This window comes from Anas acuta, chromosome 2 (genome assembly GCF_963932015.1).
Source record: "Anas acuta chromosome 2, bAnaAcu1.1, whole genome shotgun sequence".
Taxonomy (NCBI): Eukaryota; Metazoa; Chordata; class Aves; order Anseriformes; family Anatidae; genus Anas; species Anas acuta.
In genome coordinates, this window is record NC_088980.1 from 90,355,536 (window position 1) to 90,379,876 (window position 24,341).

The following is a 24,341-nucleotide window of genomic DNA, read 5'->3' on the forward strand; positions in this document are numbered from 1 at the left end:
GTAAAGGAGAACCTCTCCTATCTTTACACAGGATGCTAGAAAGACAAAGTGCTTTGCATCACTGAGGACGTGCTGTGAATGTGGTGAAGAATGAATGGTTGGAAACAGACAGGAGAACAGAACTGAAAAGGAAGATTAAAAAGATTTCTTGTGATACACTAAAGCAGAATGAGATTTATCCAATTTAGCTCTGTGTCACATTTCTGATTCATGTACTTGGCTAATACCTGACTTGCCAAACCTGGGTATTTGCACGCGTAGATTAACGACAGACAAGTATATTTCCTGTTCCTATTGTTTCTCCCTGATGATCTGCTGTCCCATGAACTCATCTGATTTTGCAAGAAAAATCTGAGCAGTGTTTCTCATCAGCGCCAGCTCAGTGTGCAGCACTGCAGCTCTGCTCTGGTTGCGATGGCTTCTGCTCCTTTTCTGTATGCAGACGGACAAGCATCTGCACCTCACCTGTTGGTATTCCAGGGCAGCATACCTTAAAAATTCTTCACAACACGCATGTACAGACACATTCCTCTGTTGTTTATCTATCTTAACTTAACCAGGTCCCATAAAAGCAACAGTAGGTATCATCCAAAATGTGCCGGATTTCAGTTGTTTTCAACAAAGAAAATCAATCAAGAAAATCAATCAAGAAAAGACAGAGTGGGGCGAAGGGTTTCACCACTTCCACATTACTGTGATAATTATGAGTGCAACGTTTACAGCTGCAATAGGAACTGAATATCCTACTAAAAACATCTGTGCAGGGAACCCCTTAACAACTACCCCCAGTTTCATGGTTACTGTTGTTAATGATCATTTTTCTTCCTCCTCTTCCTCCCATTCCACTTCCACTTGGAAAAATTCTGACTATATACTATAGTTATATATATATATATATATATATATATATATATATATATATATATATATATATATATATATATATATATAGTTGTTAATCTTTACTTTTACTCAACATGATACGTGTGATACATGGAAAATATGACCCTGCCAGCATAAAGATTCTAAAAAAAAACAAGAAAAAAAAGAAAAACGGCAGCATTCAAAATTACTTTCCCTCAATATAGAAGAAAAACTACAGCTATTTTTTCAGAGTAAAATCAATTTCCAACTCATTTTCATCTTTCATCCACAGTTTTGCAGTGGTATCTGTCAAACTTATAATTTAAAAATGTATATGTTCGTAGCACTTAAAATTTATGTGATTAAAGTGCTTTTCCAATTAAAATAGTCTTTCAAAATGTTACCTTTCAGCAATAATTAGATCACAAAGAATCAGATGTTAATACTTTCAGAGGAAATGTCTTACTCGATCACACAGCTCAGAAATCCACCACTCACAGTAACTAGGATTGTAAGCTTCAGAGGATTATGCAAGAAATCTTGTGGTAGACAGTAATGGAATAATTTGACCACAGGGGAAATTTAATACCTGTCAGACATACCCCGATGTATGAAGACATATCAATTTTCAGAAAACACATATTATCCCTACTAATTTAACTGCATTTTCTCATTAGAGAAGCCCAAAAGTCATCTTGGGTTTTGAACTAAGATCTTACACTCAATCATGTAATTGGCAGGGAGTTCTGTAGGTTAATTATGTGTTGTATAGGAATATGCCTTTCCTTTGGATCACCACTGCTGCACTAAATTGATAATGGATACTAAGGCCTCCATAGCAGTCCCATAGTAAGTTGGTGACAATTAGCTCTTTGATCTTCTTGTCTTAGGCAGTGACAAAAATAATTGGTCAACAGCGCTGATAGGACAAGAGACCATAAACACAGGCCAGCAAACCCAAGTTTCCTGTAAACATCACAGGGACGTGAACTAGAACAATTAACAATCCTTGAACATCCTAAACTTGACTGGGAGTACTGTGATTATTACCAAGCAAACGAGAAGATATAGAAAGTGCCCCACTGCGAGAAACAGATCCAAAAATGATAAAGGAACATTAAGGTATATGATTGCCACACCAAGATGACAGAAGGATGGCACCCCTCTCCTCCAGGTGTTCCTTTCCCAGTTTTCAGAATATCCTCCAGATCACACCTGGGTACTGCGAGCCCAGCAAGGGGTAGTGTTCACAGCCCAGAAAACAGCCTACCAGATTTAAGTAAAAGATCCCTGGGTATTTTAAGACGTCTTTACGCAACGCAGCATTTATACCTTCTGCACCACGTGGGAAAGTGAAAGAGATTCAATCAACCACCCAGGCAACTCAAGCAGTCTGTTCTTCCCATATTCCTGCTGCTTTTGCATCATTATTAAATCACCTCTGAGTCTCAGGGCAAGGCGTCATTGAACCACGCGTAGCTCTTACCTTGTAAACTCCTCATGAAGGTTGTTCGGTTCTGATGAATAGTACTTAATTCGAAAATGCAACGTGTACGGAGGTCCAACTGTATACGCAGAGATTTTAAAAGGGAAAAAAAAAAGTTTACACTAGTTGTGGTTCTGCTAAAGCAGAGCAGCAGTCACCACCCCACAACCAAAGAAACCCCAAATGAAGTACGCTTTCAAATTCTTCAAAGAAGCAAACATTTCATGTCATTAAATTTTAAGATGCATGCCAATATACAATAGAGGACTACCATGCCTTATGATACTCTAATCATTGCATTAATCAAGCAGCAGTACATTTGGGAAACCCATTTTTATTCAGAGACACGTGCCCTGTAACATGCTATGAATGACAGCAAGTTCCAGGTACACTGCCAGTTGCTGAGGGGTGAGGGAAGGAACGAGAGGGGAAAGAGTGATGCTTCCTGCTACTGGGCACAAACAACTAAAAAAATAATCAAATACATCAGTTTTGTTAAATTATCAACACACATCACTACTAACATGAGACTGACCAACGCATCCTTATCTGCCTCTGTCTCATCTTCTAGACTGACAGCCTGCAAGTATCTGAAGTGCTGGAAAAATGACTTTTTCACCTTTTTAAACTTTTCTGTAACACAACACCAACACAGTATGTATGTGTCTATTACCCATCTATTTTACTGAAAGACTTGCAGCCAAAACTCTAATTATTAGAGCTTTGACTTCGTCCCCAAGGACAGCTCCAAGAAGACAGGTTACAGTACTCCAGGCTGACAACTGGGCGCCACTGGTAGGTTTGGATCAGCAAGGTAATGACTCTTATCTGTTCACTGCCAGGGGGCAAACCAGAGCAGTGAGCAACATCCATCCTGAAAGGGGAACTCTTCTCGGAGCACCTGCTGAATTCATGGTAATGGAATGCATCCTGTTGTGAGGCAGAGCTTTACAGCACTCATCGCATTGCTTTACTCTTCAGGGCTCCTCACGTCACGGCTCAGCCAATTTGTTTTCAATGCAGGCACTTCACAAATTAAACTCAGACAAAATACTGCAACTAAGCTGGTCAAAGGTGTTACAGAACTGTAGATTCTCTACATTTTAAGACAGATCAAGAAAAAGACAAAGCTATTTAAGAAAGCGCACCTGCAAAACACTTAGCCACTTAATGGTAAAGCCATCTGATGAAAAGGTGAGAGAAGGCCACCCAACACGAAATTACCCGTAACGGTATCTTTACTACCTATTCTAGCAGAATGACACCCACATGCTGTGGGGTGAAAACAGAACGTCTTAAAGGCCTTTGAAGAAGGGCTTCACTATTCACAAATAAATAAATAATAAGATATATATATGTATGTGTGTGTGTATCTATATTTGTATAGATATCCTGATGCTTATTAGAAACAAAGGCAAAGCATCACTGAAGCAATCAAGACCCACCTTTGTGAGGTCCTGTAATCTGGTCAACAACTCCCTTGCAGAACACTGCATTTTAATCTTACGGAAACAATATTATCAATTGGCCTACAGCTGTTACCAATTGGAGCATATTAACAAAACAGGTTAGTGCTGATCCTGCTCTGCACCCAAGCCTGCAACTAGATTATTAGAGCTCCAGGAACAACTTGTGCACCTTAGCAAACATCCACAGAAAACTCATTGGTGAAGCCAACCCCTCTGTTCAAAACTCCCTTTGATGAAACACCAGATATTTCTGCTAGTTTTAACATAATGCACAAAAAAAGACAATCAGTGTTACAGAATAAAATATCTTCCATTTACTCATCCCCCCAAAAAAAAAAAATCACAAAGCCTGTTATGGATCAGAAACAGTGACAGAAACCAAGATCTGTGTCCAGGCAACCTGATTTCACAGATCAGACTAAAATTACCTGGCAACCTACTCTATCTCAAACAAACAGGACATGTTTAATGAGGGTGCAGAAGACTGGTCTATTACTTGTAAGTGCTCTTGCATTTTGACATACAGACACAGCCAGCCAATTAGCCATTAAATTAAATCTATTTTCTAAGAAATATTCAGTCTGTTAAAGGCCATATTTACACAATCACATTCAAATACTCCAAGTTCAAACTCTTAAGGAAGTAACAAAATAAACAGACATAGACATGGCACTTACTTTTTATTTGCTTCTTAATGAATTTAGAATGGTCCAACCAATGCTAAAAAAAGAAAAAAAAAAAGAAAAATCAGTGTTTAAAAGCAGTTCTATTCCAGGATTTTGCCATCACAAGAAACTAATTACAGTAAAATTCAACAGTAATATTGCCATGTCTATTTGCTAAACTTCTGTGCATTTGCAGAAGTGTTTATTTGCACATTTACCAGCTGACAGGCATCTTTTTTTCAAGATGGAAAGCCTGACTTATATATATCTGTACTGCCTGGGAAGTTTCACTCCTTTTGAGAGAAGAAAGCTCAAAGTCCAAAACCTTAAAACAGTGGCATGTAAGGAAAATACAGTTCTGTGCCCAGGTTCAACAACTGCCCTGAGAATAACAGGCCCAACCCTTGGATTTCATTCTCCTTTCAGCTCCTTTATTTCATGGAAACCCTCTAGATCCTGTATAGTCCTGCCTTCTACTGCTCAATAGCCATGGTTTTCAAGATAAGGATGAACCCCCACTAATAGCATTTAGGGAAAATTGGGTTATATTTGCCCCCCAAGCTGTTAAATAGGCACACCTGTGATGACAAAAAAGTATGTCTCCCACCAAAATTCATACACTCTCTCATCAGTGTAAGTTGTACCTACAGAAGAGTAGCCATAAACGCTCTCTAGTGTAAATGTAGTTTAAATCTTTGACTGTGCACCATCTCCTCCTGTGAGGCTTGATCTGAAGAACCCCCATATAAATACTGCTACCACGCAAGGTAATAAAACACCATCTGGACTTCCATGAAATAAACATTCTTCTTCTTCTATATGCATATATTAATTTTAAAATAATAAAGTAGGTACCATTGAACAAAATCTTGGCAGAGAAAAACCTTCCTTTTTCCCTGTGAGAGCATTTGCATTTTCAGAAAAAAAGAGAAATAACTCCTAATTACTTCATTAACACAGCCTTATTATGGCTAAATATCTGTGAAAAAAAAATGTTAGATAGAAATGTAGGAATTGATTATGTCCTAAACAAAGACAAAATTATTTAACAGGATAAATGGGTATAGCTTGAAAGTTTGCCAGCTTGAGATCCCTAAGGTAAATAAATCTCCAAAAAAAAAAAAAAAAAAGAGGGAGAGAAACCATAAATATTGTGAAAGTGCTTTTATTTACACTAGACTTGCTAGACCTCCTTAGGTGAGGCTGCCAATTAATTGATCCTTACAATCTGAGAAATCACTACCAGAGTGGAAATAAACATTACAGCAGCTCATAAAAGTATATTCCTTAGAGTTGCAAGCAATTTATTTTTTTACTACTTTGCTCTCTTATGAAGAATTATACAAGGAACTACATCAGTTTACAGAAGCTTTACAAAATGGCAAATTTCTGATAATGAAAAATAATCAAAAAGAAAAAAACAAACAGCAGAAATTATACAAGCCTGTTACTTTCACACCTCCAGGGCAAATTAGTTTTGTATACTTCAAATACCTAACTGCAAAATTGCCTCTCTTCACTACTCATTTTTGCTGGAGATAAACAAGTCACAAAGCCAATGTATACTGGTTCAATTAAAAGAAAAGTTTAGCTTCATGTTAATAAAAACCACGAAAAAACATCTGTGCTACAGGAGAAAATCTCCAATACCTTTTCATCTGTGGCTCCTTAGTACTGTGTTCAGAAATCAGCACCACACAGTCCAACTACAATAATTTCTAATAAAGCAATAGGTAATAAAACCATCCTAATCTGAGAATGTGGCGCTGTAGGTATACTAGAATTAGTATAGCAGCAAGTTTCCAATGATTAATCATAAATGTAAATACTGTAAAGGAGGCTTATAAATAGTTAAGACTCTAGGAACTACTCGCTCAGGCCATGAAATGAGACCACAGCCTAGGCAGGACACCATCTGCAGTGGGCCACTCATTCTCTGTACCCCAGAAGTCAGAGAGCCAGACTGCTCCAGGAGATGAAACACAGCAAGCATTAACGCCATCTTTCTTCAGAAGTGAGACCATTTTACCCATGCCACATTATGGTGGTGACAGGGCCACCACACAGATCACAAAGTAAAAACACAGAGGTAGGCCATCGACTGGCAGTATGCTTGGCCTAGTGTCCCCAGGCCTGGCAGTTTATGAAGATTTGTGAACTAATGCTGATTAAAGTCATATACTTTGTGCAACTTCTGTGAGAAATCGGGCTGAATTTCAACATTCCTTTGTCTCAGATACTGAGGGCTTCTTCACACTGGAAATCATGTCAGCTTTCCAAATGTCCCTCTGAGCTCTAGTAATTTTGCCACCCTATTCTTCCTTTTCACCTCAATTGCCTAGACGGTTGTTGTAAGCAGGAACCCAGTGTGCATGTCAAGAAAAGCTAATGCACTGATCTGTGAGGCAATGAAGGCTACAAGTGAGAGGTCTGAAGGCTTGAATACTTTGAGGGCGTAGCAAGTAATCTCATAAACACTTCTTAATGAAGCAGAAGAAAACCTCCAAACACTGGGTTGAAGATTTCATGGCATTCTAACTAAAGCCAAAAGGGTCCGTGCTGGCCTATACACTATACCAGTTACTGACTTCAGAACAGGAAAATAAAGTGGATTCAGAAGTCTCACCAGGAACTGAATAGAAACAGAGGGAGCTTTTGTTCTCCTATCAACTGTGTCTGTACCTTTGCCTACCTTGTGCTCTGGCTAAACATCTGCATGGTATTGCAGGGTACAAACTCAAGGAGACACAACTTTGGATCTCACAGTGTAGGATCGAGGCTGATGATATACAATACATTCACCAAATCTAGACTGGACTCAAAAGCTCGAGTGCAGAACAAAGAGAAGGAAATGGATTAATTGATTTAAGACTACGTTACAACATGAAGATAGCACCTAAGCTCCTTTACCTATGGTAAGGGAAAAAAAAACAATACAAAATCAAAACACGGTCAAACTGCAGGTATTCAAGTTTCATGATTATTCTGATTCTGTCAGGTACACTAAAACTTCAGTTGCTGGATTAGCCCCCTTACATTCTGTGTAATCCCAATACATTTACTTTCTTTAGTCAAATGAATAATGTTTTATATTAGTTAGTACCATAGGAAAGAGTAGTCACTGGTTGAGATTCAAGTGCTGAATTTTTAAAGAAAGGATTAGCAATTTCTACCAGGCAGCCATACAAATGGAAAATACATACCATTCAGTTCCACATTATTATTTTTTAAAAGATTTATTAAAATACTGGTAGCACAGACTTATCTCAGCACATTCCCCAATTGATCATTCACTTCATCTAACTGAAGATGAAAAAATAAATATTTCAACGCTTCTTAAGTGATAGCAACCAATATTTTCTCAAAACCTAATAGTCATACAGGAAGGTAAAGATGTATTTGTGTCAATATATAGCAGATAATCTGTAGTTACTGGAGCAGTCTGCATAAGGACCACAGTGACTGCTAAAAATTAACTGAAAGAGGGAGTATCAGTGGTTGACACAAACCCATCACACACCTGTGCTTTGCAAATTCCACTGGCTCCCCACTTGCTTCATAAAAGAATGAAAAGTCCTGGTCTTGATCTATAACAGAGGTGACCTGTAAAGGAAAAAAATTGGGTTTGACCCTTTCTGGTTGGCTTGCTTTGCTAGTTTAAAATGCACGAACACCTGGAAAGGACTGCTTTCCCTTATGCTTATTTATATACTTAACTATCAAAACCAGAAAGCCCTTTCTTACTGGAAGTCTTATTTGCTGTCTGAAAAAAATATTGTTAAATGCTTTACAAGTCATTTCTGAAGGAACTGAAGGAAATTCAGAAAATAAATCTTTTCTGAAGGAAAAGAAGGAGCCAAAACTGGTAAATGTTCATGTTCAGAAGAGAAGGTGTTCTAAATAAAAGCTGGCAAGCTTTAAACCAGAAATCAATTATCCCTTCTAACATCTTCTTACTACCTGATTTCTTAGGCACCTGAAACCTACCAAACTACCTGCTATTAGCCATGCGGCTTTCTAAAGCAGAGAGGATAAATTTGTCATATATGGGAGAAAGGAATCACCCACACCTTACCCAACCCCCCCCCCCCCCCCCAAAAAAAAAAAAAAGAAAAAAAGAAACAAGAAACAAACCAAAAAAAAAAAAAAAAGAGGGAAATAAAGTCCAATAAATACCCTATCCTGTAAATCAGAGTTTGGGTCCACACATTAAGAACATAGGAACTAACAAAAGAGAATTAACCCTTTCTCTTTCCTTCTGAAGGTCAACTTTGAAATATTATTCTCGTAGTAACAGAAACCTGAACCAGAATTAGGGTTGCACAGAAAATCAGGGACTAGACAAGCATGGAATTAGAAAGAGTATAAGCTCCTCTGAGTTCAAAGCTGAGACGAGATGGCTCCTTAAACCCCATATAAACTTTCCAGGATAGGTCAAAGAAGCCATGTTGCACTTGAAATTGCAGACAGAGCAAAATAACTTTCAGATAAATTGCTTACAACTTAAGATTTAATGAACACCCAGGCCAACAGTAGCTAATAGCTTTATTAGAAAACTTGGTGATGGGACAGAACGCCCCATACAGGGTTACTGATGGCTACGGAGAGCACTGCTACACAGGCACCTTGCCAACCAGGGGACCTCAACCAGCTAAAGAAATTATTTTAATGAGGATTTTGTGAGATCAAAGCAGACAATTAGAGCACCCTGTGCCCACTGGGGAACAAGGCTGGGGGTGCCTGCAGTACTGTGAGTGGCTGAGGGGCAACTCTGTAGAAAAAAGCCCAGGGCGTCCACGGTGGTGCCTGAAGGAGGAAGCCCTGGAGACGCCCAGCCTGAGCTGTGCCAGCATACTGGGAGGGCAGGGTGAGCTGGTGAGCTCCCCAGTCTGTACCAGAAAGCATTTAGCTTATGGGGCAGCTGGAGCCCAGGCTACGCGAGGGGAGGTGGAAGGCAGGGCAGCCTGTCTCTCTGGCAAGCTAAATGGCGTGGGGGCACACCAGTAAAGGAGCCCTTCTCCCTCAGCCCCTCTCCTGCTTTCACAGCAGGGCATTTTCCAGGCTTCCAGCTTTAGGCACTGGAAGAGCAGGCATGCTGCGAGGCCCCCTGCACCGAGTGTGCCCAGGGGGAGGGCAGAGGGCCCTGAGGCACGGGGTGGGAGCGGCCATGTGCTGAGCAGCAGGGCTGGGGCTGCACACAGCCATGGGGATGGCAGCTCTGAAGGCACCAGGCTGGCTGCGCCTCACCCCTTTGGGGATATGGTGGGGCACTGCTGTGGGCCTTGCTGAAGCCATGGGCTTCATGGAGTTCGCTGCTCTTCCCTCGTCCTGCTAGGCATTCATGCCTTAAGAGCATGGGCTTGGGCACTGGGGCAAAGAGCCCAAGCAATGTAGCACCTTCCATTTTGAGCTCTACGAGCCTCCCCTGTGGCTGGCTTACCACTCGCCGAGCTTCAGGGCTTTCTGGTGACAGCTAAGCTTAGCTGGAAGGAGGACCACCAGAAGTGGCTGCTCACCTTTTGTGTGGCACAGGAGAAAACAGATTTCAGCGGCAAAGAGGAGAAGCCATGCGCCATGAAGAGCATGTGGAGGAGAAATAGTGCCTGTGACAAAGGAGCAGTACCCTGCAATGCGACTGACAATGTGGAGCCCATGGAGGTAGATCCACCTCAGGATGAAGAAGAACCAGTGAAGACATGCACCACCACAGATAACATGGCACAACACCAGTGTGCCAGGACTCCCTGCTGGGCAGCCACATCAGTGGTACCGCAGGAACACCTGAACTACTCCATATATGCAGCATGGCCTCCATGCGCAGAAGCAGCTGGCAGAGGACATCCATAGATATCTTGCAGGTTTGTCTGCAAGTTCTCCTAGCAGTCAGTGATTCCTTTGTTGCTGGGAGAGCTTGCAGGCTTGCCTGCAGCATGTCCTTCCTTCCCACCACTGCACTGGGGTTACAGGAGCTTTCCCCACTGTCCCCCAAGAGTGCCACTGTGGGCCTTGGGTCCTGAAGTCTGGGGGGGTATCTCAGTCTGAGGACAAGAAGGCTACCCAATGGATGCTTGAAGACAAAGACACATTGTCCATGGCAGTGCACAAAGAACAGGAGCAGATCAATCAACACAGTTAGGGAGACGACTGCTCCCCTGAAGCAACAGAAGACTCTGGGTCTGCCTGGAAGAATTACTAGAATGCATTAAGGTCCATTGAAGACATTTCATTAGGAATTCTTCCCAAGACTGGGCAATAAATAATAATAAAAATAAAAATTATTAAAAAAAAAAAGAAAACAACCTTCTCTCTCTCTCTCGTCATTTTGCAACTGCATCTGGACTCCCACATCCCCTTCTGCTCTCCCCAGTGCAGGAAAGATACCAATGTGTGCAGTGTGGGCCCAGCCCAAGGCACTGAAAATAGCGATGGCCTGGGGCACACAGCAGGCAAGGGCAGGCTGAGGGAACTCTTTTGGTCAGCATTAAGGAGAGAAGGCTTGGGGGTGGACCTGATGGCTGACTATAGCTGCCTACTGGGAGGGTATAGAGAAGGTCTTAAGTCTTCTCAGAGGTGCGCAATGTCAGAAAGATGAGTGGCACCAGGCCCACACTTAAAGGTAGAAACATCACAGCTAGATGAAAGGAGAAGACTATCCCTACAGGGGTGTGCAGACAGAAGAGGTATAGAGAGAGGCTGTGGAGTCGTTGTCCTACTGGGTATCTGACCTTGACCAAACAAGGCTGGACGTTCCCAGATGTCACCTTGTACTTCATGTGCTGCTCAGTGATCTAGCAGATGCAGCCCCTAGTCTTCCCAGATAACGAGGGGAGGGTGATCAGTTGGTTAATTCTAAAAAAAATTTGCCTGGACTGCAAATACCATGAATAGAGGCAACCTCCCTCCAAATTAAAACCCAAAAACTTTGCAACAGCTCTTGCTACTGATAATGATACAGAGATAAGCTAAGAAAATATTTAAACACAAGCTATGTTCAGAAAAAGATATTCTATTCCTGCAATGAAAGGAAGGTGTTTGCAGCGTGCCAGTAATTTTCAGTTTTCCTCTATGCCAGCTCCTAAAAATGTTCCAGTGGAGATGAAGATTCTCATACAGTTAATTCAAGCTGGCTGCCAATAGCCTTGCTTTCCTCTTAGTTCACTTCTGTGAAATGCTAAGAAACAGCCCATGGTACCTTGGGAGTCTGCAGCTCTGGGCTGAAAAAGTACTCTAATATCATCATCAGAAAGGAACTCAAAAAACCTAATGATTACCTTTATCTCAAAGGCAATACAGATGCCTAAATTTCATGCTTGGGAAGAGCACAGAAAGCTGAGGAAGAAATTAGTTCCTGTTCCAGCAGTCCTGTTTTCTGACCGGAGTGTGTTGAAGCCTATTTGATCTGTAGATCACTTTCTCAGGGCTTTTGTAGAGTCAGGAGAAGAACTGTGCCTTTCCACGGAAAAAGCAGAGGATGACAGGAAGGCCAGCAAAAAAGCCATTTGAGGAAACCAGAAAAAGCATAACTAAGTCACTCGTGCAATTACCACGATGTCAGAAACAATTTGAGAGGGAGAGAAAGTTTTGTAATGCCATCTCCTGAATGAACATTCATGAAAACTTATTTTACTTTTTACCATTTCCATTATGCAAAAAAGCTTCTGAATAAACTTATAAAAGAATATGGATGGGGGTGCCTCTTTTTAACACAAAATAGCACCTGAATGCTTTGGCCCTGTCAAAGCACTGTTTTCTGTTTGTTTTAAGTATCTGACTCATTCAATCAAGAAGTCATTCAGATCAAGAAGTCAACATTCGGCATCCAGATTCCCCCGTTCCATCCCCGAATGTAAGCAACCTTTTAATGTAGTTACTAGTTTCAGCTGACTCTTCCAAAAAGCCCACTGCAGGCACTTCCATATGGCTGCAAAAGTAAGACAAGGAACCCTACAAATATCACTGTAAGGTATATAAAAAGTTGATGAGTGATGCAAACCTGCCAGTATGAACTAACAATGTGAGACACTCAGGTGTCCTGTGCCATCCCTGCAGGTTTCCCATCTCCCTAGAGACACAGTGACCACTATTACCAGGAGACAGTAAGCTCTGTCTTTTCTTCACCTCCATGGTTGGACTCTCTCAGCTCCAGCTTGTACTCCAGTAAAAGGATCCCCTTTTTCATGAAAAGATCCTCAGATGCTTCAGCTGTTCTCATCCCTTGCCCTTTTAAGAGTTCTTGGTAAGAGCAGCAACTTGATGCACTTTAAACCAAGAAGTCCTTTTGTCCTAGCTTGTCATCTGAAAGCATCAAACATCCCATCCGTGAGGAGGCTGGCAGTCCATTATTCTGTTGCAAACGTGGTCTGCTGTTCTCAAGTATCCACTTAATCTTCACTGGACACACTCTGCTGACCCTTGAATGCTTTTGTGAATCCACTCAAGTGCATGTATCTTTTCCCAATGACCAAGCATAGAAGCAGTCCATCTTTGCCACAGCATACTTTTTTTTTTTTTTTTTTTGTGTGGACTCCAGTTTTATGGTCCTACCTTGATTACAAAAAAAAAAAAAAATTTTTTCTTTACTTTCACCCCTGTCCTTAAATACTTGAAACAACACGAATGTTCTATGGCATCCACTCTGTGAAAGAATTAAGCCTCAACCATAAAGCTTTTTTATTTTATTTATTTTGCCAATTGTAACTACTGTGCAGAACAGAGCAGGAATTAGTGAATTAAGTGAAATGTGCTCAAGACCAGCCACTTGGGTCTCCACAAGCACTGGAATTTTCTTGAGCACAAGCTATGTGGAGCTGCAAAGCATCCAATCACACTTTACACCTCCAGGCTTTTGTAAGGCTCAGAGCAAAACATCCCGACGTACTTACTGACCTTCAGAGCAGGTTTGACCCCTACAACACCCTCAGCTGTGACCATGAATTAAAACAAAGTGGTAAGGAAGTGTTAAGTAAAGCCTTATCTACAAAATACTTTCCTAAATTTTGTGAACACAAAAATTTGGAGGCCTTTTTTTTTTTTTTTCCAGGGAAGACTCACTTAAGACTAGAGCACAAAGGTGTCAGTTCCATCACTTAAGACTCCAGTTCATCACCAAAAGAAATATATACCTGTGCTATCTTAAACTGAAATTGGTCGTAAAAGACACCTTTTATACTAGAATAGCATACACTGAACTCGAAACCAAAAAGCTCTGTAACACCAAAGGCAGCAGGATGACACACCCCTTGGTTCCTACTAGGGTCACAGAACCACAATTATTTGCAACCAAACTAAGAAATTCTGTTAAATTCAAAATTATTTCTTTCAGATGCATCTGTAGCATGTAGTTTTGCTTTGATTTAATACTACGCAAAGTTAGAAAAGATTTGTAAAACATCTGGTGTTAGCCTGAATAAAATAATACAGTTCAAAACACCACAAAAATTTCTTTGCGGAAACTCCTTCTCATCTGCCCTTTGATCTTGGTTTTGCAGAACATTTATCTTGTTTTCAGAGTATCTAGTAATTCTGAGTCCAAATGAATTGTAAAGTCAGACAGACTAACAGCTAGCTTATAATGAAAGAAAACTGTAATCCTCTAATGAGAAAAGGCTGCTACAGAGGCCTTGCACATGCCCATTTCGTACTCCTGAAAATGCATTTAGGGTCATGTTGTGTACGGATTACTTGAAGATTTTTTTTTCATGGCTCTTTACTGAAATTCAACAAAATTGATCACACATGTATTTCAACTCCTGTCGTGGCAATGTTTTAATTATCACCATGCACAGTAAGACAAAGAACTGAAAAGTCCCAGGTGCAGAATTATTTCTGGACGCCAAGCAGCATATCGGAATTCAATATCACCAAGCAGCAGCATTCATGAAAGCCTTGCACATCCCAGCCCAAGTCTGCTCAGAGCCATCTCAGGAGCATCTTGATACGTGACTTGGTTTATCTGCAGCCCAGATAAACTGCACATGAATAATGGAGAGCCACCTGAGCATCCTTCAAGACCATTATCCTATCCTAATTCATATAACATATGATAACCCTGCCCAAGCAGGATTTTGCTTTGCAGACCTGAGGTGACAGGAGCAGAACTTACAACTGAATGTCAACACAGATCCTCACTATCACACAAAACAGTTGTATATGCAAGATTATTCCCTCTTTTCTTGGCAGTGAAATGTCATATCCTATGCTTGTCTGGTATAGCATAGCTCTCATTAGATTTATCAGAGAAATGTTGAAAGCTGATGCTGCTCAATCCCAGCAACAAAAAGGAAGTCATCTTTAATTCTGAAGCCTGTGCCCAAGCACTTCTCACATCCTGAAAAAAAATAAACTGAAACAGTTTGTAACAAACAGACAAGAAATCTGACTAAATCTGTGAAACAGAACAAGGGAAACCACTTCAACTTCTGTTCCAACCATGCACAAAGGAAAAATAAAAGCAAAATCTGTTCACTGTCCTGGAAACACTGGGCACTTGACTTTTATACATGTAAAAAGAGGTGGAGAAGCATCACTAATAGACAGTGTGACAACCATCTGCCCTGCGTGGCTGCTTCTCAAGCCTTTACCACGGATATGGACTTCAGCCTTCCTGGAAAACCGAGAACTGGAGACGCTCTGGGAATTCTTCGCGTTTTGGAGCCTGTCAAAACGTTCGCAGGCTGCAATACAGCCCTGGACAGCTGCAGCTGGAAGTAGTTACTCATCAGATGTTCAGCATCTCTACGGAGACAGCCAGGCTGCCTTTGCACAGTTACTGAGTTGGCATTCATATCATTGCCACTATTAGTAGTTGATGCACTGAGTATTATGTGATATTGTTACCTGCACAGCTCCTGGGACCCTCCAGCTGCGACCTGCATTTGTTGCTCTGGGCTACAACCCACACACACACACAGCCTGCAACCACCAGTCCCAAAGAGCTCATAATCCAGAGGAACAAGAGATTCAGGGAGAGGAAACAGTCACGGATTAATTTGATAGCTTATTCAAGGAGAAATGGGATGTTTATGACAGAAGCAGAGAAGGAAACCTTCTGCATTACTGAAGTATTTACCAGTCTCACTTTCTCCCAATATTCAATGTATTGAACGCTGAGGCTTCTCCTATTTGTTTTCCCCTGCTTAACACGGAGTCAGTTACAGTATTAAGCAGTACATAAGGAAAAGGCTCCCAGATAGCACGCTGAGGTTAATTGAGTCTGAGTTGCTCTTTTCTCCTAACATTCCTCAGACACTTGAAAAAAAAATAATAGTGTTAATGTCAAAAGCAAGCAATTGAAAAAAAACCTCCTTATTTGAATGACAACAAACACTTTAATTAAAATTTATATACAGCAGAAGTAGCCACGATGCACCTAGTATCTCCAGGGCTCTGCGCCGAAAGCTGCTGGAACATCCAGGAGCCTAGTTCACAGTGAAACACAGAAAACAGAGGCATTGAGATATTATTTGTTGTTGTCCAACTTGCTTTATTCTCACACTGCAGTGTTGAAAAATTGTATGGTGAAGCATACGTGATCCTGACCCTCCCAGAAGAATCGGGACTCCAGAGCATCTATACAGATGAGGATCTCAGTGTCTGGATCAGCGGGTCCTAACACACTGTTGATGGTTAGGGCCAGTCTGGGCTACACAGTCCTTGCCCCTTCTTTTCCTTCCATTGTCTTACTTGGAATACTGCTTTCATCAGAGCCACTCTTCTCCATCTCCTCCCTCCGCTGCCTTCTCACCTCTCACTGTAAATGAATCGAAATCCTATTTAGGAACAGGTCAATATTCAGAAAACAGTGCAGCCTGCCAGGACAGCTCATTGCCATGCAGCCCTGGCTCTCACCTCTTCAAGGGGCTCTGTCCTGCCTCGTAGCCACAAGCACCTGCAGGAGGCACAGGCTGTCCTTGCACGATGTCTTGCTGCACACGTCGCAAATCCAGCACTGCCCATTGTGCCAGATACACTGTGTGTGAGCATGTGCTCACCATGGAGTGCCCACAAACTGTGATACATACACACACAGCTGGGAAAGGCTGTTCCGCACCACCCATCCTTAAGCCAAGGACAAGGGGTCGTTGTGATGTTAGAGACTGGACATAAAGGAGTTAAATGTTCACTGAGAGATACTTTAGGAAAAGGTATTTTAATGCTTTTGCTTCCGTTCACTCCCAACTCAAGTTTCACACCTCAAGGATTGCAGCAGCCCACTTGGAAATAATGAACAATGTTTAAAGGTGTATCATTTTTCTTCCTCCTCAATTACTCTACAGATGTTCTTGTCATCAGAAACAGGAGCAGGAGGGAAACAGAAGGAAATTCCAGGCTAATCAACAATAGCCATCCTTCTGTTGGATTTCCTGTAACACACAGGGAGGGCATCCATGTTTTGCCATCACGGGACAGACAACAAGGACTAAGAATGCAACTATAGGAGCGGAGAGATCTGTATCCTGGGAGAACCTCACAATATGGTGCAGCTCACACAGAGTGGTAAACCACCCAGAAGCTCTTTTTCTTATGATAATTTGGAGTAAGAGACAAAGGAAGAACAAGCCTGAACATGAAATGAATAAATATTAGCTAGCAGCAGTCTAAAATAAATCTCAGGAACCCAAAACAACCACGGAATGTGTTTCACATGACCAATTTCTGAAAAAAAAAAATAAAAATCAATAAACCACTTCCTCGTGGCAATTCTACTTCTGCAGTAAGATCTCACGAAATTTTGCTATTGCTATTTCCAGCCTTGAATCAAGCTTTCAAGCCTTCTTGCTTTGTTTGAACCCTCCCCACTAAAAGTAATTGAAAACCCAACAAACTTTTCCACTAAACCATTGCAGAGACCTTCTACATTTGAGTGACACCCTTCAACCACCCCAACGACATATGGACTGAGCGAGCGTGCCACTGTCAAGACACATATGAGATGTTAATAAAGTTTAATTTCTTTAAGAAATATAAATAGCAGTTCCAATATTTTCTTTCCACCCCCCAGTGGGTCATCTCCTGAGCATCCCACTTTGGAGATGGCCTAGAGGACCTGAAAACAGCAAGTTATCTCCCATCTGACCACTAGAAGGGCTGCAGAGCGCTATGTTTCGGGAGTTATGTTACTGAATTTGGTAGGAAAGAGTTGGTTTAAAGCCATTGTAATGCAACTACAGTAAGGTGCAGTTTAGTTCTTCATTACAACTTATAAATTGTAATCAGTCAAGGTAGTGGACATCAGCAGGCAACGCACCCGTGTCATGTTTTAAAATTTCTCACTTTATTAATAAAGACTTTCTGCTACATGAAGTTTTCCCACACACTAACAGAACTTAACAACCCCTCTCCTCCCCAAGTATTTCTGCTTCTGGAGTTAACACCAGGTAACTTTAATTCAGCAGTACACAAAGATTTGCTTTAGAATAAAATCTTTTACAGCTCTTTAGATTGGATGATTCTCTCCATCCTTCTATTCATGGATATCTTCAAAAAGCACAGGATACAAACTGATGCAAAAGTCACTGAATAGGCTGTAGAGTATTTTCTTACTGCTGACATCTTGCCTTTCCCAACTTCGTGTGTTTTTTTGGTTGTATTGAAGGTGTTATTTTTATTCATTAAAAATAAGCTGTTCAAACATAAGAGTTTCCCCCCACTTTTTTTTAAGCAGACAAGCTCTAATAATGATTTTCTTTTCCAACAACACTGATTTTCCAACAACAATGATTTTCTTTTCCTATCAACACTGCTTGGTCTGACTTGTTGGCAAAGTTACTAAGAAACACATGGCACTGAAAAGCTGTTGGCCTTGGAGCACAGCAGCAATCTCCACCATTCAAAGGCCGTTCTGTGTTCTCTTTCTTACAATGGTGGCTTAAAGATGTTTAGCACTCAACAATACATAATAAAGACAAAGCCTTAGAGCCTCCAGGAGTTTACACAACTTTAATCTCCCAGTCTTGCAATTGCCCCTGTGTGGCTTGGCTGGCACTAAGTGGAGGCACACGAAGGCTATGCATTAATTGCTATGCAAATGAAATGAGCAGGTCACAAGTTCAAAACAGACCAAGCTTTTAAAAGCATGGAACCTCTTTGTACAGAGTGCTGGGGACGATAGAAGCTTGTGCCTTGAATCCCTCTAAGCTCTACACTCTGCTCAGCTTCAGCCAGGCAAAACCCCAAAACAAATGAGAGCTTCTAGCCTTGCACTTGTGGAGGTGACGACCTTATCACCCATCCGGATCCAGGAAAACATAACCCAAAGCCCTGCAAACACTGTTGGCTTTTTCATGTCCCCAAAAGCTGGTCGTAGCTCTTATCCTTCTGTAACAGTAGATGTCATGATTTACTTTTACATCCCCACCCCAACATGATGACTGAAAGAAACAGCATGCAGACAAAGCTAAATTCTAAAACACTTGCACGTACAGGCACACTTTGCACTGAACACCAGGGATAGAGCTATCTATGGAAGAGAATACTTGTTCACATTTCTGCTTCATCCTTCTTACCATTCAAAAGAGCCTCCAGTTTTGCGAATATTCAAGAAAAAGCATTTTTCACTTCTTCAGCCAGGTCTTCTGGCTCTAGTCTGCTCTCTTTCTTGCTAGGAAAAGATGTTTAGCTCTCCCTTTCACCTTTATTTCTTCCCAAACATTACTGAACTCCTTATACATGTAGGTAACTACTCTAAACAATCAAATTCCCAATTCGGTGATTTGACAGTCAGCTACAATATCACCCTTTTCTCTTCTAATGAGCAGGCACTGCTCTGTTAGCTGTGTCCTAATGATCAGCTCCATCACAAAAGGCTATACATTTCATGTAATACACATTTTTTGAGGAACACAGGTGCACAAACTGACTAAGAACCTCCATCCCACTATAAACATACTTCATTCAGAAATCATTTTCCAGTGAAAAATACAGACACCCTTAAATTAACTGGTATATTAGGTTAATTTTTATACAGTTAAACTACTAACTTTTTTTTCTTCCCCAAAAGCACAGATTCCCTTTCTCAATACCAATTCATTATGGTATCCAGACAAATTTGCTATTTGTTGCTCAAAGCTGTAGGTTAACACCCAGACCATGACAGTTGGTAAAACACTGATCTAATTGAATCACATTGACCCATGCTTGTTAGAGAATAAAGCCAAGAATTCTGAGACAATAATAGTTAAAACCTGCTTTTAACAAGATGTCAATGTTTCTGCTGTTATCCCATTCTTTTGTTTTAATGTCACAGAATACATCTTTATTCTCTTGCTTTCTGAAAAATGTTTACATACTAACCAGATAACCTAAAAGCAAACACATTTTCCAAGTCTGCATACTCTGTATCCACAATCCAGGCTGTACTCACACCGATACCTCAGCATGTAAGGTGAATGAAGAAAATAATTTATAGCAATACAGTTTACATAAGGTTGCGGTCCTTTAACCTCATCTCTCTGCATTTTAAATACTGTACTTCCCACCCCTCCTTTTACCTAGATGGTGGGCATCACTGGATAGGGAACAGAAAGAAAGCTTTTCTCTCCTACCGCAAACAGTTTACAGAGCAACACAATCTTTGCATGGAACAGCTAGGATAGGAGTAGTTCTACACCTTTGCTTGTAAGGTATTTAATTCATTTATAATACCACGAGGCTACTAAATGAAGCATGTTTTCCTTTACCCACAATCGTTGCTTTTTCATATTTAGCATGATGAAGTCATCATGCACGTATCACAAAATAACATATGCCTAACTTTGAAGATTTAAATTTATTTTCAAGATCCACACACAACATCAGTTGTTTCAGCAGGATATCCCCTAATGCCTACACATCTCTGTGAAACTGCACTGATAACACTTTTAGAATACGCAACACAACCTACTGCAGAACATAAAAAATAACTAAATTTATACTTACTGTAATCTGGGAGGCATCCATGAACTGTAGGCCAAAGTAATCAGTTTCCACAAGGTCCAAATGATATACAATCTGGTCAAATAGCTCCTGTCCCTTCGCATGTTTCTGTAACAGAAAAGAAAGTGGTTTTGGTTTGTTTGTTTTGTGACTGTGTGTATTGGGGAGACAGGTGTGTGGGATTTTTGTTGTGGTTTAAGTTTAAATATGGGGAGAAGCATTGCACAATGGAAAATAGTAATCTAAATAGTAATCCTACATATTCTGAAGAACCACATGGACTTTTTTTTTCCCCCAAGAAATAAGTGATATTTCATCTGCTGCTATTCCAACAGCATCCAACTTTATTCTCAAAGAAAACAGTCAAAGTTCACTGTAACTCAGAGTACAGGAGAGAAACAGAACACTTACAGGACGTTCAGTCTTTCAAATCATGGAGCAAAAAATACCCCAGGAAGCCAAATTCTCCACTAAACACTTGCTTGACACACTGCCCGAAATCTGCTGGCTGTTATCACATGTTGACTGTAGTCATGCAGTGCCACATACCACCACTTCAGCTGCAAAATACATTCTGGACAGCTTGAATACTTAAAGAGCACCACGAGGGAAATTAATGGGATTTGATAAGAATCCTTCAATCACGTTGCTAATTGCAATCGCATTTATAGCCTTCAAATGGAGCAAAGAATTACAGCTTTTTGGTTTTATTTAGCATGACACTTGTAACACACAGGCACGGAAACGAAGCTAACCCAAATCATAGACTACGGTACTAGTAAGAAAGTAAGCTGATCTTAAAGCTTACCTGCAATCTGCACATCTACTTGTTCAGAGTAGAAAATTGAAGCACCCAGTGCTTCAATTTTCAATGCTAGAAGAAGTGGAGCATGGAGGTTACAGGTGGGTAGGAGGAAGAGTGTATAACAAGCTAATTTTTCTGCAAGCCCTGTTGTGTTACGCAGGAAAAGAAGTTTACAAATTCCTGAGGGGGGAAAAAAACAACAAAAAAGCTTGGCTACGAATGAGATTAACATAAACCCCAGAAGGAGACAGAAGCTACAGCTCTATTTTATACAGGAACGTACAGCACACAGGTCTGGAAACAATTCTCTGCCTGCTGTTCCTCCTTCCGCTTTGAGGATTTTTATTATTATTATTATTAATGCTCTTATTAGGCATTCCCACTTCATCCCAAATCCTAGCAGAATTTACCAATTTCAGCTGAGATCTATATAACTTCCAGTTTCTTTAATTTGGCCTTCTCTGCAGTAGCAGCATTAATCATAACACAAAGAAACTCCTGTCCAGGCTTCCAGACTACATAAATCTATCTATAGAATCTATAATCTATCTATAAAATGAAGAGTTTCAGCTCTATTTTTTTCTGAGGTCAATCAAGCTTAAATAAAATTTATTAATTACACCTAAGTAGCAACTCATTTGGACTAACAGTGTAGAACACAGAAATCAAATCAATAAGGTTCTCATTTCAGGAAGAGCATTAGGGGTGCCATTAAAGTTGCATAAAAACTTAGACAAGCATTAAGCCATCATCAGAGGATACCGGTTTATTATTTTAGGGCATGGGGAGCAGGAGGTCAGTAATAGACAGTCTTAGTCAAAGTTCAAGAAACCACTGGAGGCAGACAAGATGACAGCTTCTTAAAGCAGTATATGGCTAGGAAGTAAGGAATTTTCGATGTCCAATCAGTGTTATAAACCATTGCTTTTTTATTAAATTGATATTTTTATTTAAAAAAAAATATCCAGAATGTTTTCTCATACACAGTAAATTCAGCTCTCGTTAAAAGATGCCAAAGGACAACAGGATTAAGACCGATTCTACTCAAATGAGGGAGAAGAAAACCCTCCCAAGCAATAAAAAAGGCAAGACACGAGGAAATCACAGAACAGGGGATATACGGATTTGATGCCCTATGATCACTACCCCCGGTTGCTTGCTCTATGGCATTAGCTACCCGCATGTTTGACTTAAAATGCCCCACGCCCAATAGAAACCAGAGTGCACCCTCCACCTTCTGTACCCAAATAGTAGTTAATGTTCAACGTATGTTACACGGAGAACAGCTCAGCATTGCACAGCCAGACTGTAAAGTGCCCTGTTACATACATAGCTTACAGGAGGTTATAACATTTAACCTGTCACAAAGTGACATTTCCCAGCAACTCGCGCCGTGTAGATAATCAAGCTGCCGCAGCCAAACTGCTGACAAAAAGCCCTGGTTTTGAGATGTTCTGCTCAGGGGAAAGATAAAAGGAGCTCCTCCCCACTACTGACCGTAAAGGATGACCTGCTCTCCTCAGGAATTGCTGAGGCCCACATGCAGAAGCATAGCCTCTAACAGAAAGGACATTTGGATTATGAGAAACTTTGCATTTTCACGGTCTTGTCCTCCCTCCCTTCCTTCTAGATAACAGAAGATAAAAAAAAAAATGCTTCCTCTACCGAAACCTTGTGTCAAGTGAGGAATATGAAACTGACTTCAAACAAAATTTCCACAGAAGATATCATCAGCTGGAATTCAACAAAGCACGCTTACTCCACACAGCTTCACCTAGTGGATATTTTTTGAAGATACTTGTAAAAAAAAAAAAAAAAAAAAAAAAAAGCGTTTAAGCTAAGAATATTTTATAGCCCTACCTTACTAGACAGATGGTTCATAACTTTCAGATGTAGAGTATCTGCATAACCCACATCTCAAGAAAGGAGTAGTAGTAACAAACAACATACACAGACTATTACATGGAGTTATTACCTTGTTATGAAAGTTACTATAATTGGAAAGAGTGATGTAATGCGAATTGCAAAACCATTATTATTTTTTTTTTTTTAAACTAAATCATTGCCAGTTTCTGCTGGAGCCTTCCTTGGCTCCCAGGAGAACCTGTGCGAGCACCGTAACACCTCACAGACAAGCACCGGGGGGCATTTCAAATGTTGAGCTTACAAACAAATTCCACCTGCAGCAGAAGGTAAAACTGAGCTAGCATGAGGCAGTCCCCTGCACTCCCTTTTGCCTCTTTGTCCTTGAGGAAACACAGAAAGACTGAACTACATTTTCAGGTTGGGAAGCTCCGTAATAAGGCACTACTAGATGAAAAAAAGGAAAAAAAGGAGAAAGTTGCCCACATCAGCCAGCCACGTGAGCCATTCATGCCTCAGAGTCATGCCAGCTGCATCCTGGCAGCACTCCTCAAATAACCCCTTGTTCCCCCACCATATTTTCTTTGGGACCATGAATGATGGGATCAAAGAAAGTTCTTAGTTTAATGAGGATTTATCATCAGGTCCTCTTGCAGGAGCTCAAATCAGCGCAGGCATAAAGCCCCTTGTAAAGCCACGGTGACAGCTGTGTGGCCCACAGGTGGAGCAGGCCTGAATTTTTAGCTGCCAAAGGCTTCCAGTCCCAGGGAACTGGGGAATTCTTGTCAGCTAACACCTGACAAAACAAAGATTAACTTCTCCAATGAGAAGCTCTTCCAGACTTGACAAGTGAACAGGCAAGAGGTTTTAACACGCTTTTGGTGGGCAAGAAGGAAAGGGCAATTTCATCAGCCAAAGACATTTTACATCCACCGGCTCAGTCCAAACAGGCTGTTCAGTGTTGATTTTAGCTATGCCAGAATTATCTGAAAGGTTCTGCCAAAAGGCATTAAAAGGGGATACAGAAGCCAGAAAATTTCCCCAGTCTGGTGCAGATGTGGTGCAAGAACATCCCTGGTCAGTCTGGGAGCCCACGCGGTGAGTTTGCTGCTGTGCCTACCTTCCCAAACCTGAAGTGCTCTGCAAAGGAACAAAAAGTAGCCTGTAGCAACCAAGTAGGGTGCATTACATGGGCACAAGTGGAGTGGATAACAATTGTTGAGTCACACCAGAGTTCAGATTGCAGCACTACAAACTAAGGATTAACAGATTTCAGA

General features: G+C 41.0%; 1 protein-coding gene across 8 annotated transcripts in view; it reads right to left on the minus strand.

Moving 5' to 3' along the window:
* The window catches only part of EPB41L4B (erythrocyte membrane protein band 4.1 like 4B), a 164,084-nt gene that overhangs the window by 94,926 nt on the left and 44,817 nt on the right, over nt 1-24,341 (minus strand). For all 8 annotated transcript variants that reach the window (XM_068671148.1, XM_068671150.1, XM_068671151.1 and 5 more), the window contains exons 2-4: nt 20,400-20,504; nt 4,497-4,539; nt 2,351-2,429 (exon numbers count right to left, since the gene is read on the minus strand). In XM_068671148.1, coding sequence (XP_068527249.1) covers nt 2,351-2,429; nt 4,497-4,539; nt 20,400-20,504 — 227 coding nt within the window. The remainder of the gene's footprint in view (nt 1-2,350; nt 2,430-4,496; nt 4,540-20,399; nt 20,505-24,341) is intronic.